An 18,952-nucleotide genomic window follows, 5' to 3' on the forward strand; every position below is an offset into this window, starting at 1 on the left:
AGATATAATATAAATCCATACATCTATAGATATAAATAGAGAGAATGCTAATTCTGCTGTTAACAATGAATATCAGACATTTGTTGCTAAAGGCTTACTGTGTTTACCATAAGCTGGTTTGTTTCCTCTTTTCTCTTTTTTGCAGAAACCTAACACTATCCTGGAACCTGATTACCAGCCCTTGGTCATGAAGAACATTTCCAACCTGCCTGTGAACGTGTTGCTCTCAACAAGTGGACCCTTCTTTATCTGCAAGGCTGATAAATCCCCACTGCCCTCAATTCCTGAGGTAACTGGACAGAGGGTGTCCTAACTCCTAGGGGGGTGCTGTGTGTGTGATAAAAGAAGAGAATAGTACTGGTACACTGCCTAATTTCAGTCGAGAAAAATATAAAGAATCCAGGAAACAGGAAAAATCTAAAATGAGTCATAATATCAATAAATTCTGATATCAATTGGTAGGAAAACCATTATTTACAATGTGAGAGCTTCTTGCTCATTATTATGACCCTTTCCTTCCTGCCCATTATAACGAAGCCCAACTTTAGAAAACAGTGACTTCCCACTAATGAGAGGAAAGATCTTTTAATCCCCCTCAAGTCTGACTAGAACTCAAATTTGACCAAAACTCAAAGCCCCAACCCTAAACCAGCCAGCCCATCTCCAGATAGTGAGAAATGTGAACCAGGCTGAAGCAGGAGGCGGTGAGCTCCCCTGGCCACCAGTCTGGGGCAGGATGCAGTGTTCTCTGAAGATTCCCACAAGATCATCCCTGTGATCCTTGGCTGGGCATGAGCACACCAGTGGGGATGGCTGGGCCCTGGGGCAGGTGGCACTGCAGAGCCGTAGGGAAGGAGGATTGAAGGAGAGACCAGCCCCACACCCCATGGTGTTCGGCCTCCCGGTCCAGGGAGATAGCTAATGGAGAAGTGATATAGAGGAGGAAGTGAGGGCAGGCAGCAATCGCAGGATCTCAGAAGAGGGAGCCTGGGACTTAAGGACATCTGCTATGAGCCACACTTGGGGAGACGGATCTTTGTGGAAGATGGGGGATAGAGCCACTGGGTGAGAGCGTGTTGCAGACAGTACTGCACTGCCACCCTCCCCTGCCCTTCCTTCCTCACTGATTCTTTAGTGGGTCTCATTCAAACATGATTTGGGGGAAAAAAATAGCTAAGATCTTTGAACAGAGAAATAAAAGGAGGAGATGATCATAAGCAAGAGGCAGCTGAAAACCTCCTGCAAGGGAACCTATGCCAGGAAGAAAACCCACAGTACAAACAGGGAGTTCTCTACAGTCTCACAGAAATTACAGGTGATACGACCTGTCTTTAAAAAGAGCTCAGGGACAAGATACAAGTGTTCAAAGAGGAGATGAAGAGTGAACTCAAGAGCAGAGGAAAACAAATGGATGAGAAAATGAAAATTCAGATATGAGCAGCTTTCTCTGTCTGGGTGGGAGGTTAGACCCACTCTTGTCCCTCCTGAAATCTTAATAAAAGTAGAAATGTTCAACAGGAAAGACACCCAGAGCAATAAAATAAAAGGGGAAGAGGAGGGTATAACCAAATAATGAGAGATTTAAACAAATTCTAGAAGATAGAATGAGGAAGGGAGTGGGTGGACAAAAAGGCATAAAGACCTGAAGCATAGAAAATTCACCAGTGAGGCTGCAAAGAAGTGGGAGTCATTCAGCCCAAGTAGCCTGGGCTTAGAGGCAGCGAGTGGAGCAGAGGGCTGAAAACAGAGGGATTCTGTCTGTGCACCAGCCTGCTGTCCCTGCTGACCCCACTTAAAAGACTTGGGCAGCTGACTCTTATCCCAAGACATAAAGATAAATGCTCTTCCCCAGAGAAACTCATCAAGACGTTCGGGGAAATTTAATGTTTCCTGTGTCAGTGTCGATACCCCAGAATAATCCCTGGTGTCTGAGTTGTGTGCGTCACCTGATTTTCCCCTCTCTGCCCAAAAAAACTGTTCCATAGACCTGCTGTGCTACAGGAATTGAGAAACTGTGGCCTCGGGATTGTCGGGATGCCACGGTGGGTCAGGAACTGCTGTTTCTTGTAATAACTCTTGTAGTACATTTTGACCTTTTATATTACTTGCACATATAACTTTAATAAAAAGCATACATATAATTTTAAAAATAAAGAACTTCTACAAATCAACAGGAAAAATACCAACAACCCAATAGAAAAATAGGCAAAGGAAATGAACAGAGAGTTCACAAAAAGAAAAAGAAAATAGCTTTTAAATATATGAGAATATGCCCAACTTTACTCATGTTGGAAGAAATGCAAATTAAAATTGCTATGAAACACATTATTTTTCCTATAAGATTGGCAAAGAGCAAAAATTGGATAATGCTTTGTGTTAGGGAGGGCATGTGGAAACAGGCATCCCCTAAGGTATTGAGGAAGTGTACATTGGAAGATAGTATGGCAGTAGCCGTCAACATTTTTTTTTTTTTAGTCATCAGTGTTATACACATCAGTGTATACATGTCAATCCCAATCGCCCAGTTCATCATACCACCAACCCCAGCCCCCCACAGCTTTCCCCCCTTGGTGTCTATACGTTTGTTCTCTACATCTTTGTCTCAACTTCTGCCCTGCAAACTGGATCATCTGTACCATTTTTCTAGGTTCCACATATGCGTTAATATACGATATTTGTTCTTCTCTCTCTGACTTACTTCACTCTGTATGACAGTCTCTAGATCCATCCACATCTCAACAAATGACCCAATTTCATTCCTTTTTATGGCTGAGTAATATTCCATTGTATATATGTACCACATCTTCTTTATCCATTCATCTGTCAATAGACATTTAGGTTGCTTCCATGACCTGGCTCTTGTAAATACTGCTGCAATGAACATTGGGGTGGATGTGTCTTTTTGAATTATGGTTTTCTCTGGGTATATGCCTAGTAATGGGATTGCTGGATCATATGGTAATTCTATTTTTAGTTTTTGAAGGAACCTCCATACTGTTCTCCATAGTGGCTGTATCAATTTACATTCCCACCAACAGTGCAGGAGGGTTCCCTTTTCTCCATACCCTCTCCAGCATTTGTTGTTTGTAGATTTTCTGATCATGCCCATTCTAACTGGTGTGAGGTGACATTGTAGTTTTGATTTGCGTTTCTCTAATAATTAGTGATGCTGAGCAGCTTTTCATGTGCCTCTTGACCATCTGTATGTCTTCTTTGCAGAAATGTCTATTTAGGTCTTCAGCCCATTTTTGGATTGGGTTGTTTGTTTTTTTAATATTGAGCTGCATAAACTGTTTATATATTATGGAGATTAATCCTTTGTCCGTTGATTCATTTCCAAATATTTTCTCCCATCCTGAGGGTTGTCTTTTCGTCTTGTTTATGGTTTCCTTTGCTGTGCAAAAGCATTTAAGTTTCATGAGGTCCCATTTTTTTATTTTTGTTTTTATTTCCATTACTCTAGGAGGTGGATCAAAGAAGATCTTGCTGTGGTTAATGTCAAAGAGTGTTCTTCCTGTGTTTTTCTCTAAGAGTTTGATAGTGTCTGATCTTACATTTAGGGCTCTAACCCATTTTGAGTTTATTTTTGTGTATGGTGTTAGGGAGTGTTCTAATTTCAGTCTTTTACATGTAGCTGTCCAGTTTTCCCAGCACCACTTACTGAAGAGACTGTCTTTTCTCCATTGTATATCCTTGCCTCCTTTGTCATAGATTAGTTAACCATAGGTTCATGGGTTTATCTCTGGGCTTTCTATCTTGTTCCATTGATCTATATTCCTGTTTTTGTGCCAGTACCATATTGTCTTGATTACTGTAGCTTTGTAGTATAGTCTGAAGTCAGGGAGTCTGATTCCTTTTGAGTTTTTATCCCTCAAGACCGCTTTGGCTATTCGGGGTCTTTTGTGTCTCCATACAAATTTTAAGATTTTTTGTTCTAGTTCTGTAAAAAATGCCATTTTTAATTTCATAGGGATTGCATTGAATCTGTAGATTGCTTTGGGTAATAGAGTCATTTTCACAATATTGATTCTTCCAATCCAAGAACATAGTATATCTCTCCATCTGTAGGTATCATCTTTAATTTCTTTCATCAGTGTCTTATAGTTTTCTGCATACAGGTCTTTTCCCTCCTTAGGTAGGTTTATTCCTAGGTATTTTACTCTTTTTGTTGCAGTGGTAAATGGGAGTGTTTCCTTAATTGCTCTTTCAGATTTTTCATCATTAGTGTATAGGAATGCAAGAGATTTCTGTGCTTTAATTTTGTATCCTGCAACTTTACCAAATTCATTGATTGCTCTGGTGGTTTTCTGGTGGCATCTTTAGGATTCTCTACGTATAGTATCATGTCATCTGCAGACAGTGACAGTTTTACTTCTTCTTTTACAATTTGTATTCCTTTTATTTCTTTTTCTCCTCTGATTGCCGTGGCTAGGACTTCCAAAACTATGTTGAATAATAGTGGCGAGAGTGGACAACCTTGTCTTCTTCCTCATCTTAGAGGAAATGCTCTCAGTTTTTCACGTTTGAGGATGATGTTTGCTGTGGGTTGCTCGGATTTGGCCTTTATTATGTTGAGGTAGCTTCCCTCTATGCCCACTTTCTGGAGAGTTTTTATCATAAATGGGGGTTGAATTTTGTCAAAAGCTTTTTCTGCATCTATTGAGATGATCATATGGTTTTTATTCTTCAATTTGTTAATATGGTGTATCACGTTGATTGATTTGCGTATATTGAAGAATCCTCGCATCCCTGGGATAAATCCCACTTGATCATGGTGTATGATCCTTTTAATGTGTTGTTGGATTCTGTTTGCTAGTATTTTGTTGAGGATTTTTACATCTATATTCATCAGTGATATTGGTCTGTAATTTTCTTTTTTTGTAGTGTCTTTGTGTGGTTTTGGTATCAGGGTGATGGTGGCCTCATAGAATGAGTTTGGGAGTGTTCCTTCCTCTGCAATTTTTGGAAGAGTTTGAGAAGGATGGGTGTTAGCTCTTCTGTAAATGTTTGATAGAATTCACCTGTGAAGCCATCTGGTCCTGGACTTTTGTTTGTTGGAAGATTTTAAATCGCAGTTTCAATTTCATTTCTTGTGATTGGTCTGTTCATATTTTCTATTTCTTCCTGGTTCAGTCTTGGAAGGTTATACCTTTCTAAGAATTTGTCCATTTCTTCCAGATTGTCCATTTTATTGGTGTAGAGTTGTTTGTAGTAGTCTCCGAGGATGCTTTGTATTTCTGCAGTGTGTGTTGTAACTTCTTTTTCATTTCTAATTTTATTGATTTGAGTCCTCTCCCTCTTTTTCTTGATGAGTCTGGCTAATGGTTTATCAATTTTGTTTATCTTCTCAAAGAACCAGCTTTTAGTTTTATTGATCTTTGCTATTGTTTTCTTCATTTCTATTTCATTTATTTCTGCTCTGATTTTTATGATTTCTTTCCTTCTGCTAACTTTGGGTTTTGTTTCTTCTTCTTGCTCTAGTTCCTTTAGGTGTAAGGTTAGGTTGTTTATTTGAGATTTTTCTTGTTTCTTGAGGTAAGCTTGTATAACTATAAACTTCCCTCTTAGAACTGCTTTTGCTGCATCCCATAGGTTTTGGATTGTCGTGTTTTCATTGTCATTTATCTCTCTATATTTTTTAATTTCCTCTTTGATTTCTTCAGGGATCTCTTGGTTATTTAGTAGCGTATTGTTTAGCTTCCATGTGTTTGTGTTTTTTACGGGTTTTTTCCCTGTAATTGATTTCTAATCTCATACCATTGTTGTCAGAAAAGATGCTTGATATGATTTCAATTTTCCTAAATTTACTGAGGCTTGATTTGTGACCCAAGATGTGATCTATCCTGGAGAATGTTCCGTGCACACTTGAGAAGAAAGTGTAATCTGCTGTTTTTGGATTGAATGTCCTATAAATATCAATTAAATCTATCTGGTCTATTGTGTCATTTAAAGCTTCTGTTTCCTTATTTATTTTCATATTGGGTGATCTGTCCATTGGTGTAAGTGAGGTGTTAAAGTCCCCCACTATTATTGTGTTACCGTCGATTTCCTCTTTTATAGCTGTTAGCAGTTGCCTTATGTATTGAGGTGCTCCTATGTTGAGTGCATATATATTTATAATTGTTATATCTTCTTCTTGGATTGATCCCTTGATCATTATGTACTGTCCTTCCTTGTAACATTCTTTATTTTAAAGTCTATTTTATCTGATATGAGTATTGCTACTCCAGGTTTCTTTTGATTTCCATTTGCATGCAATATCCTTTTCCATCGCCTCACTTTCAGTCTGTATGTGTCCCTAGGTCTGAAGTTGGTCTCTTGTAGACAGCACATATATGGGTCTTGTTTTTGTATCCATTCAGGGAGCCTATGTCTTTTTGTTGGAGCATTTAATCCATTCACGTTTAAGGTAATTATCGATGTGTATGTTCCTGTGACCATTTTCTCAATTGTTTTGGGTTTGTTTTTGTAGGTCTTTTTTTCTCTTGTGTTTCCCACTTAGAAAAGTTCCTTTAGCATTTGTTGTAGAGCTGTTTTGGTGGTGCTGAATTCTCTTAACTTTTGCTTGTCTGTAAAGCTTTTCATTTCTCCATTGATTCTGAATGAGATCCTTACGAGGAAGAGTAATCTTGGTTGTAGGTTCTTCCCTTTCATCACTTTAAGTATATCATGCCACTCTCTTCTGGTTTGTAGAGTTTCTGCTGAGAAATCAGCTGTTAACCTTACGGGAGTTCCCTTGTATGTTATTTGTCATTTTCCCTTGCTGCTTTCAATAATTTTTCTTTGTCTTTAATTTTTGCCAGTTTGATTACTATGTGTCTCAGCGTGTTTCTCCTTGGGTTTATCCTGTATGGGACTCGCTGCGATTCCTGGACTTAGGTGGCTATTTCCTTTCCCATGTTAGGGAAGTTTTCGACTATAATCTCTTCACATATTTTCTCTGGTCCTTTCTCTCTCTCTTGTCCTTCTGGGACCCCTATAATGCGAATGTTGTTGCGTTTAACGTTGTCCCAGAGGTCTCTTAGTCTGTCTTCATTTCTTTTCATTCTTTTTTCTTTATTCTGTTCTGCAGCAGTGAATTCCACCATTGTGTCTTCCAGGTCACTTATCCGTTCTTCCGCCTCAGTTATTCTGCTATTGATTCCTTCTAGTGTATTTTTCATTTCAGTTATTGTATTGTTCATCTCTTTTTTTTCTTTAATTCTTCTAGGTCTTTGTTAAACATTTCTTTCATCTTCTTGATCTTTGCCTCCATTCTCTTTCCGAGGTCCTGGATCATCTTCCCTATCGTTATTCTGAATTCTTTTTCTGGAAGGTTAACCATCTCCACTTCATTTAGTTGTTTTTCTGGGGTTTTATCTTGTTCCTTCATCTGGTACATAGCCCTCTGCCTTTTCATCTTGTCTGTCTTTTTGTGAATGTGGTTTTCCTTCCACAGGCTGCAGGATTGTAGTTCTTCTTGCTTCTGCTGTCTGCCCTCTGGTGGATGAGGGTATCTAAGAGGCTTTTGCAAGTTTCCTGATGCCATCAACATTTTAAATGCCCCTACCCTTTGACCTAGTCATTCGACTCCTAGGAATTTATCCTATAGACACAGACACAATATACAAGGATATTCATTGCAACATTGATTATAAGAACAAAAGACTGGGAGCTAATATCTATCAATAGGAGATTGATTAAATAAATGATGGCAGAATTCAATGATGGAGTAAAATGCAGTTGTTAAAAAGAATGAGGCAACTCCATATGCACTGATTAATTATCCTCCAGTGGAAAAAGTACAGAACAGGAGTGCCTGTGTGTAAACAATAACACATATATGAACGTGGGTTTATAGTCACGCATTATCTTTATATTCATACAAGGACAGGTAAGATACTTGTGTAGCCTTGGTTACCTCAGGGGAGGGGAACAGTTGGCTTGAGGGGAGGGGAGATGGGCACAAGGGTAACATGCTTTTCATTGTCCTATCTATTCAAAAATAAAAATGAAATATTTTTTAAAAAAATAAGGCCACACCTTGTCCTAGGACAAAATGATATAGAATATTCAACAGGGAGACATACCTTAGTGAAGTTACCAGCCTTACTGATGTCCAAAGAATTCTATGCCTTCTAAGCAGTAAAGAAGAGACCCACCAAGGGAGGATTTTAGACTAACCTTGGACTTCTCCACACTTTTTGATCAATTCTCTTGATCATAAAGGGATTGTAGTAATAATTCGCATTTATATACCATACACTATGTGCTAGGCACTGCTCTGAACGCATCACAAATATATTAACTCATTTCATCCTCTTAAAAAAAGTTAGGTACTATTATTGCCCCTGTTTTACAGATGGAGAAACTGGGGGCTAGGAAGGCCAAGCAAGTTTGCCCAAGTTCACAGAGCTAGTAACTGGCAGAGGGAGGATTTGAACCCAAGCAGTCTGGCTTCAGAGTCCACGATCTTACAATTAATATCTCTTGTATAAGAAATTTTCTTCAGTTTTTTTTTTTATTTCAAACATGATTTTTTAAAATAAATTAGTCTAATTCCATTTTTGTAAAATTTTATTTATCTATCTGTCATGCTTGGACTAATGTTTTACCAAATGTGAACTCTGAGAAATAATATCTTGTGAAGTTTTGAATGAATTTCTAACTTCTTCTTTGTGCTTTTGTATATAATATAAAATGTTGTGGACATGTATCATTTCCACAAAACAGCAAAGTCATTCCTCTGGGGGAAGAAGTGTTTAAGTCAATCTCCAAGATATTTAAACACCAAGCATTGCGATGCCTAGTGCTGCTGCAGATACCATGGTCTACAAGAATGACTTCTAAATTGTGGCAAGCTACCTGGGCCAAGTGGCCAGCGAGCCTTTCAGAGGGGATTAGCCAACCGAGGAGTCATTACCCTCTGACTCTTGAATCCGGTGATTCGCTTTATCAGCTGAAACCATCTGATCGTGTCACTGAAGTGCACAGTTAAATACCTGAACCTTCAAACTCAGTGGAGAGGAAAGTGCTCTGTAAACAGATTTGTTACTGTGCGCATTCTTCCTTACTGCCTCAGGGCACTTTCTGCAAAACCAGGAGGTGGCTTTCATGCCTATTAAATGTGGGGATTAAGCGATTCCTAAAAAAGCCAACTCAGAGCCAGGCTTTCTATGGGAAGGCCACTTTCTGTGGCCTTGGCATCAAGGAGCACATGGGGATTTGAATCAAAGAGAGAAAAGAACAAACACAATCTACCGAACAAACTCTGTACGGCTCTGGAGTGTCATTTTAAGTTGAATAGAAAGCAGTGGAAAGTGGATACCACTATGCTGAAGAGTTAGAATTGGAGACGTTAGAAAAGAAATTAAATTACCTAATCCATCCCTTTCTGGGTCACCCTCTACAGAGCCCCTCCACCATGGGGTCCTTTAGAAAGCCTTTTTAAAATTTTCTTAAGCAAAGAACTTTTCCCACTTATCTAGGAAGAACGTTTTACAATCTAATTTATTTTCAGTTAAGAATATTTCATAATAATTATTCATTGCAGATTTTCCTTTTACAACTCCTCAATCCTTACAACCTCACAACGCTTATCAACAACTCTTTTTTCAAATCATTTTTCTTCAAATTTTTCTTGCTTTCATTTTCAACTATTAAAAAATATATGTGTGTGTAAGTGCATAGAGATAGATAGATATGGGTAGATATAGATATCGATAGCGATATACTAGCTGTTTAACTATGTAAAGTGTGGTTACATAGTTATGGATAAAGTGTATATATACGTATTTCCTACTAATCTGTGTGTCTGTATGTATATGTGTGTGCATATATATATATATATGTATATAACTTTGGTTGTCCTATTTCATGTATCAGGTTGGAAATGCACAGTATGGAGGTTGGTAATTCCCCATTATCTTGTTTGTAGCCTATTAAACTGGAGATGGGTGAAGAAAAAGACCTGCTAGTCAAATTCAACCCTTTCTATAAAAACGATTTGAATACCTGGGTGGCAGAAGAAGTTCTAGAAATCAAGTATGTGGAGCATCCCCAAGTGGACAGCCTGCACCTGCGTGGAGAAGTGAATTACCCCAACCTCACCTTTGAGACCATGGAGCTGGATTTTGGCTGTATCCTGAACGATACTGAGGTGATCCGCTACATCACAGTCACCAACTGCAGCCCCCTGGTTGTGAAGTTTCGCTGGTTCTTCCTGGTGGATGATGAGGAAAATCAGATAAGGTACCAACTTGCGTGGCAATCCTGCAGAGCTCTCCCCTGCTCTTCATTTTTTTCTCCTTCGGGCTTTGCACTTTGTTTCCTGTATTCTGAGTACTGGTCTCTCATGAATACTTTCACTTCCAACAACTAATCATTGACAGAAGGAACAAAGAGCCATGGTCCATCCTAGGTTTCCAAACAGGAAAAGCAGATAAAACATCTTTGAAAGCCCCAATTGCCACCAAATTCACAAAGTGATATCCCTAAGCCTGCTCTAATTTTGAATCTAGTGGTTGGATCATTAGAAATTTATCACTAAAAATAGTCTTCATAGAGTTTCCTTAATAAGCATTTGAAACCCAAAGTACGAATTGAGCAGGGTGATACATGAGATGTGTGCTGCCCTGAGCTCTACCTTCTGCATATTTCAGTGGGTTCCATTATGGCCCATATATGTACGTATGTATATAGATATATACTTATGTACAAAATAGTGGGAGGTGGTGAGCGCCGGAAGGGAAAAGCTGTCTTTACAATATTTGGGTTTAGAAGAGTCTTTCCTGTTCAATTAGAAGCTAAAGCCAACTTAATTTGGAAAACACTCCCTTAAAGAACTAGGAACAGCCTATTTCAGTCAAGCCTCAATAAGTTTCATGTGGGTCAAAAGCCATGTTGTTGGCCAGGATGGATGGGCTTGTGCATATTTCCTTATTGGATGTTTGGACAGCTCGGTTTTCAACACCTGAATTTTGAATGGCCATTCTTAACTAGGAAAGTCTCATGTTATTTCTAGGCTGGTCGATGCTTCCTGTACACTATCCTCATCTTGTGTATGATAGCCATCCTTTCTTTCCTGTGCCTGTTTCCATGGTAACTATGGCTTGCTCTGGATGTCTTCCATAAACATCTGATGATGACCCGGTGTAGCACCGAAGCCAGTTCTGGGCCTGAGTGATGGAGCCTGCTCATTAGGTGCCAATGACTGTTGAGGTGTGGGATGAAATTCTGTAGATGGTGAACATTTAAAATAATTATGGAAAAATCAGCCAACCTGACCTAATGAGTTTCGAACACCAGATTGTGTGAAGCTATTCTGATGGAACACAGCTAAATGAGATTTTTCTATCTGGGAGCAAGGGACATGCTTTATTTTTTTTTTTTATTTTCGAGAGGCCATTTCCATAATTAAAATGATGACATTTTGAAAATGTTCTTGGCCAGTACTGGAGATGATACACTTAATTTTTCATTGGCTTAAGCACTCATTTAACCATATGTTTCCTTTCTTCTTTATCTTCTAATATCTTGATACTGAGCCTCTGCTTATATTTCATTTGTTCATTCATTCATGCATTCAGAGAGTCACTCAGAAACCATTTGATAAGTGGCTCTTATGCACCAGATAATGGGTGAGGTATCAGGGATACAGAAGTGAGTAAGACATGATCACTGGACTGAGGCTATTGGGGAAACGGATGTGTAAACCATGACACATGATAGTGCCAGCCTCTGAGGGATGCCGGGGGAATGAATGCTTGCAGGAGTCAGAGAAGGCTGCACTGAGAGGCACGGTTAAATGCTCCAGATGGAGAAGCAGGGAAACATTCTCAGTAACAGGAATAGCATGTATATAAGTTCGGATTCATGGATTCTGTTGCAAGTGACAAGAAACCTGACCCTAAGTAAAAATGAAAAGCAGGGACTTCCCTGGTGGTGCAGTGGTTAAGAATCTGCCTGCCAATGCAGGGGACACAGGTTTGAGCCCTGGTCCGGGAAGATCCCACATGCCGCAGAGCAACTAAGACCGTGAGCCACAACTACTGAGCCTGCACTCTAGGGCCCACGACCAACAACTACTGAGCCCGCGTGCCTAGAGCCCGTGCTCCACAACAAGAGAAGCCACCGCAATGAGAAGCCCACACACCGTAACGAAGAGTAGCCCCCGCTCACCACAACTAGAGAAAGCCTGCACACAGCAATGACGACCCAATGCAGCCAAAAAACAAATAAATAAAATTTTTTAAAAATTTTTTTCTAAAAAAAAAAAATGAAAAGCAAAGTTCATTCACTGGTTCCCACAACTCAGAAGTTCAAGTTCATTCTGGCTTCTGGCCTGGCTTAAAGCAAGGACTCAAACAGTGTTGCTGGAGCCAGGGTCCCTGTCTCAGCTCTGCTCTCCGTCATGAGTTAGCCGCGTTCTCAGATCAGCTTTTCTCCCATGGTCACCAAGTGCTGCCAGCACTCCTGGGGCCATGTCTGTGCAGATTCTGAGCCACTGAAAAGGAACATGAGCCTTGGTCCCAGAACTTCCAGGAGATGCACTCTGATGGGACCATCTTAATCACCTTTCCTGTCCCCTCCCCTCACCGGTCACCATCAGGGGAGGGCGAAGCTCTTGATTAGCATTGGCCTGGCCGTGTGCCCCATGCCAAGCGCTGCAGTGATGACCTCAGAACCACATGGACTGAAGGGGTGGGAGTGGGGCAGATCTCCAGGCAAAAAACTGCAATACAGGAGAAGGAATGCGGGAGAGGCAGGTGGCACGCCCCTATCAGTGTCCACAGGGGACCCGTCAGTGCAGCCACAGTGCAGACTTCATCAGTGGGGGGCAGTCTGGGGAGGCGAGTCTGGGCAGGTAGGTTGGCAGCAGTGTGTGAGAGGCCTGGTATTCCATGATAAGGCACTTAGACTCTTTCTTGGAGGCAGTGGTGAGATTTGTAATCAGGAGAGTGACAGAGTCAGGTTTTTTCAGAAAGATAACCCTTAGCAGCATTCAGCACAGTTGTCCAACCCCTCCTTCCTGAAACACATTCCTTTCATGGCTTGAATAGCACCATACTCTCCTGCTTTTCCTCTTGTCCCCTCGACTGACTACTTCTCAGCGCTCGGCCAGCAGCAACTCTGCTGCAGTTGTAGGACGCAGGGCTCCCTCCTAGGCCGTCTGCTCTTCCTGGAGTTGCATTTACCGACAGCTTCACTTAGCCCTGGTTGCAGAGGCTTCTGAATGCGTTTCTCCACTGAGACCCCTCGGAGTTCCAAGTGCATCACCCTCTTGACGTCTCCTCCTGGATGTCTCGCAGGTGGCTCGTGTCCAGCATACCCCACTCCAGTCTCAGGCTCTCCCCTGCCCCCTCCCTGCCTCTCCTACAGGGCCCTTGTCCCAGTAAATGACATCACTGTCCTGGGAGGCATCCAGATTCCCTCCTCTCCCTTACCCCATGCATCAAATCCATCACCAAGTTCTACCTATTACACCTAAAAACCTTTCATTCCCATCTCCACGGTGGTTACCCTAGTTGAAGCCCCGATTGCTCCTGCCTGGACAGTTGTGACAGCCCCTGACTGGGCTCTCTGCCTCCACTCCTGTGCCACAGTCCATCACCCCCTCAGCAGACAAGCGATGAGCATGTCACTGCCCTGCTTTTCAGCTTTGAAGGACGCCCATGCTTCTTGGGATAAAGTACAAAATATTCACTGTGTTCTTCAAGGCTCAGCTGCCCCTATGCTGCCCCTGAATTCCTCTCCAACTTCTTCTCACTTTGCTCTCCCCTTACCACACTGACTTCTTTCTGTTTACCCACCATGCCGGCCTCTTTCCCTGCCCAGTGGTGGTTTGCTGTCTAACTGCCCTCTCTCTACTGGACGCTCTCGCCTCTCCTCACCTAGTTAGCCCTGCTGCCTCACTAAGTCTTCAGCTTAAACCTCCTTCCCCGGGAAGCCTTCTCCGAGACCCTGCCCTACCCAAGGTCCCCTGTTACAGGCACCAGTAGCCTATCTCCTTGGTGACTCATCACATTTGCAGCTATGGCTAATGGTCAACTTCCTAGCTGGTGCTTAATCCCCATGAGACTAGGGAGCACATCTGTTCTGTTGCCTCTGGATCCCAGAGCCCAGCACAGTCCATAGCACAGTCCTCAAAAGGTATTTTCTAGTTAATCAACTGCTCTCCCTGCCCCTGGTGTTTGTAATGAGAGGAGAGTCATTTCATAACTGGTTTAACATTCTTTTCTGTTGGCTTCCTGGCACCTGCCAAATGGAAAGGTTCAAGGCATAAATATCACCTTGAAGAGAAAAAACAATGCCACTTGCTGTCTAGACATGCTCTGTCTGTGCAGCCCGTCAGAAAAACATGAACCACTCATTGGCTAAAGGTCACTTTTATCAGATATACCAACACAAACCTTTCTTTTCCAATCAGAATTCTTCTAAGCCTCACAACCAGTAAAAGAAACAAAAGCATAAAAGAAGTTTTCTTCTTCTTTTATTAGGCAGGATATGAGGAGGCCTAGACTCTCAACATTCCTGCCTGTCACAACACGTATACATCACACGTGTGTGTGTGCGTGCACATGTGGGAGCGTGTGTGTGCACGTGCATGTGTACGTGCATGTCTGTGCATTTGGGAATGAGTGTGCGTGTTTGTGTGTGTGTGTGTGTGTGATTTTGTAGGGAATTCTGACTCAGACATTCAAAGCATCTCTCTTGTTTGAGCATATTTTTGGTTCCAAGTTGGCCCTCATGTCACACATAAGAACAAAGAGAGAAGTAAAGTGGGCAAAGGTGTTAGGTAAGCACTCCCTAAGCCAGTCATTGCCTTAGAAACCCACTCATCCATGCGAGTCCACGTGCATGACAGAGTTCTAGACTGAGTTTGATAGATAACAGTCCACGCGCTCACAGTACGCAAGTAATGAGGAAGCTGGGAGGACATATCAGGCCTGGGCATGGCTGCCGGCACAACAGCACTGCAGAAACATGCCCTTTCTTCGGCCTAACTGCTTAGCCGGATAAGAGCACGATGCTTTGTGGCATCTCTGTGAAAGGGGAGCACAGGGAAGCCGACACTGAAACCAGGCTTTGCTTTTAAGAGACCAGAGAGAGAACCAAGCAGATGCTGGCTCAGCTGGCGTCTATGCCCAGACTCAGAGCTGCAAGCTGAGGCAGTGTTAGAACTTGGAGCATGTGGGCCGCATGATCCCCAAGGACAGCTTTGCCTTTTTGCTTCCGAATCAGATTATAAATAAACCAAATTCAAGAGACTAAGGGAGCCCAGCCTGACAGCAAAGGAACGTGTGTTGTTCTCACACTGATTTTTTTGTGATGAGCATCAGTTGTCCAATATTGTGATTGGAAGAGGAGGGTGGAAGGGCTGGAAGTGGGGTGGAGGGTCCTTATCGCCTGGATGCTTCTGTCTGTCTCTTCATCACCCCTCAACTTCTCTTGCTTTGAAAGTGGAACTTCTTAAAGACATGGTATCAGTGGTAGTTGAGGTCCTGGACTGTGGAATCAGACATGGCTGGTTAGAATCCCAGCTCTGTCCTAAACACATGACCCCGTGCCCTGGCTTACTTACCTGTAAAATGGGGATAATGCAGAAACCGAAAAGACTTGCTGTGAGCACTAAATATTTATAAAGTGCATGTGTCTTTGAGATAACACATGAAAGAAAAATCTGAACTTGGTGGCTGTTTTCAGGTCTCAAAGGGTCCCTTCTTCTCCATTCCTTCCCACCAAGTGCTGCTAAGTGAAGCACTCCCCAGGATCCTAAAGTGTTGGAACCATAGGGTCCTTAGACACCAACATGATGGACTCAGCCCCTTTTCCTTCTGAAGGTTAGAAAATTCCTTTCCTGTACCAGACCACAATCATCAAGGCTGAAGCCAGGCCCTCAAAGGCCACACTCCATGTGTGGTCAGGAGGGCCAGGCCCAGAGTGCCCTCTGCCTTCCCCACCACTCCTCCCTGTAGCCAGGTAAGCCCAGACCCATGATCAAGGACCTGCCCCTGCTTTGCCCAAGGGCCCAATCAAGGAAACAAAAATGTTTAGGGGGAAAATAAAACATGGTTCTTTATTTTTCTTTCAAAAAAAAATAATAATTTTATCAAATCCCATGGGTCAGGCACTGGGCATCCTTGCACCCTAGCCTTCCAGGGCTGCTCAGTGTGCTAAGAGCCTGGCCTCTAAGGCAGCCTTCTACTCAGCCACCTGCCCCATGTGACCTTGATGGATGCCTGAGGGTCCCTGAGCCTCGGCTTCCTTGTCTGAAATGAGGGTGATTATAACAGCATCTCCCACATAATGGTTGTGGTGAGGATTGTCTCAGCCCCTACTGCAGAGCTCTTGGATCTGTGTGTCACATAATAAGTGCTCAGTAAGTGTCAGGTGTTACGGCCATTCCTTTATTGAGGAAATTGAGTGGATTGGCACCCCTGTAATGCTAATACAGGACCTATTTGAGAAGCAGAATCCTGGAGGTGGCTTGGAAACATCTCCTGGAATCAGTCAGAAGCCATTTCAGGACACAGAGAGGCCTCACGGGGTCTGAGGGCCGCAGGTGTCTCTTGCTAGCTTGAGCTTCTGTCCCTTCAATAAATATCCCTCTGTCTTCCCCACAGGCCCTGCACCTCTCAGAATCCTTCAAGCTTCTGCAGTTGTATTTTTTTTTTCCACCTCCCAGAGAAGTTTGGATAAGAGACAAAAGTGAGCGTGGAGCCTGGGGTCTAGAGGGAAAGCAGTTCTGATGAGGGAGCAAAAAGGGTCAAAAGAGGGAACAGAAGTGGCCACAGCTGTCCTCAGGCAAAGTGCCAAGTCAAGTTCTTATGCCCCTCCCATCCCCTTTCTTCCCTAACTCTCCCCCTGCTTGTACTTGAGCCAGAATGACAGTTTAACAGCCCAAAGAATGAACCCAGTGCAAACAGGAGCTAGCCCCCTCGCCTGTATTAGTTTCCTATTGCTGCTGTAACAAATCACCATAAGCTGATGCTGGCAGGAAGTAGACAGCACGCCTAAAGGATTAGTCTAGATGAGATGAAGAAAGGTAGCAGAGGCCTGAAGGGACAAGGGATGAGAGTCTTAACCAGAACCTCTGTGGCCTCCCTTACCAACTCAAGGTGTTATGTGACCTGCTTTTCTGAGTCATGTATGGCTGAGGGTTGAGGGGAAGTAGACCTTAAGAATATTCACTGAGCAGTAGTGCAGAAGTACTGGGGGTTAGAACTTCAACATAGTATTTCAAAGGGGACCGATTCAGCGCATAACAGTCTTTAATTTAAAAAAATTAAATCAGTAAATACGTGAATAAACATTTTAAGAGTAAAAAGGTCATGGTATCAGAAGCCCATGAGTCAGGGAAATGGTAGCAATATGACTGGAAAATTCTGCAGGGCCAGGTCAGGTCCAGTGCTGTAGGCCATGCTGAGGAGTTTGATTTTTTTCAAAATGTAGTGAAAAGCCATGGAAGGGTTTAAAGTAAGTGATTAAGAGAGAGTGACATGGGCTACCATGGACCAGAGTCAACAGAAACGGTAGTCCTTAGACTAACAGAACTGCGAGAGGTCATTATCAACAGAAGAGCAGGTCATTATCAAAGGGGGAGCAGGCTCATTAAAGGCACTTCTACTGGGTATACTTAAGGAAGAAGGAAAATTATCTCAGACATATATCTGAGATGCAAGAAGGATTTCTGAACTAAGAAAATGGTATTATTATGGGTAAAATTAAAATACCATTAACTACATAAAATAATAATGTAAAATATTAATATAGGACTGAAATACTATATAGTATGGAAGGGGAGAAATGAAAGATTTTAGGTCTTTGAGTTGTTCCAGAAGAGGGAAAAGGTAAGCTTTAAACATAAATTTAAGTAAAGAAAAGAAGTAGAAGTACTTTATTACTAGAAGAAGAAAAAAAGTGAAAGGGAAAAATATAGTCAATCCAAAATAAATAAAAAATTAGGGGAAGGAGTGACATGGAAAATAAACACAAAAATAAATAAACAAAAATTACAAAATAAGATGATAAAATAAATCCAAATGTATCGGTAATTGAAATCACTATAAATAAAACTAAGAAAATGATTGTGCTTCTGGATTTTACTCACAATTATTTTAAAAAGAGATACCTGAAAAATAAGGATACAGTAATATAAAAGGATGGGGAAAGATAGAACAGGCATATAATGGAGGAAGTTCTGAGGAAACTATGAAACATCAGTTAAAATAGACTTCATTTTTAAAAATTTTTTATCGGAGTATAGTTGATTTACAATGTTGTGTTATTTTCTGCTGTACAGCAAAGTGAATCAGTTATACATATACATACATATATATATATATTTATTTATACACTTTTTTTAGATTCTTTTCCCATATAGGTTATTACAGAGTACTGAGTAGAGATCCCTGTGCTATACAGCAGGTCCTTATTAGTTCTCTGTTTTCTATATAGTAGTGCGTGTATGTCAATCCCAGTCTCCCAGCTTATCCCTCTCCCACCTTTCCCCCCAGTAACCAAAAATGGACTTTAAAACAAAAAAGCATTACCAGAGATCAAGAAGGTTACTAGGTCAGTTCACCAGAAAGATATAATAATCCTAAACTTCATACATCTCAAAACATAACTTCAAAATACATAAAGCAAATCAAATCCCCTATCTTTAATAACACTCTCTCGAGCAGACAGAAAATCAGCAAGACTATATAGCTTACATTGCCGCATGTAGTAGCCACCAAACCTCATGTAGCTATTTAATTTTTTTTTTAACTTTTTAAATTAAAAATGTAGCTCCTTAGTCACACTAGCCATATTTTAAGTGCCCAGTAACCACGTGTGGCTTGTGGCTGTTGTATTGAACAGCACAGATATAGGCCATGTCAGTCACTGTAGAAAGTTCTGTTGGACAGCTCTCCTACAGACAATTCGAACACAATTAACAGGCTCCATATAATATATGTAGAACACC

At 41.6% G+C, this 18,952-nt stretch overlaps 1 protein-coding gene across 1 annotated transcript in view; it reads left to right on the forward strand.

The window, feature by feature from the left end:
- HYDIN (HYDIN axonemal central pair apparatus protein) overlaps nucleotides 1-18,952 on the forward strand; it is a 433,808-nt gene that overhangs the window by 255,044 nt on the left and 159,812 nt on the right. Inside the window, exons 23-24 of the mRNA XM_067720656.1 lie at nucleotides 146-289; nucleotides 9,917-10,230. Of these exons, the coding sequence (XP_067576757.1) occupies nucleotides 146-289; nucleotides 9,917-10,230 (458 nt within the window). The remainder of the gene's footprint in view (nucleotides 1-145; nucleotides 290-9,916; nucleotides 10,231-18,952) is intronic.

This window comes from Pseudorca crassidens, chromosome 20 (assembly GCF_039906515.1).
Source record: "Pseudorca crassidens isolate mPseCra1 chromosome 20, mPseCra1.hap1, whole genome shotgun sequence".
In the NCBI taxonomy this organism is placed as follows: Eukaryota; Metazoa; Chordata; class Mammalia; order Artiodactyla; family Delphinidae; genus Pseudorca; species Pseudorca crassidens.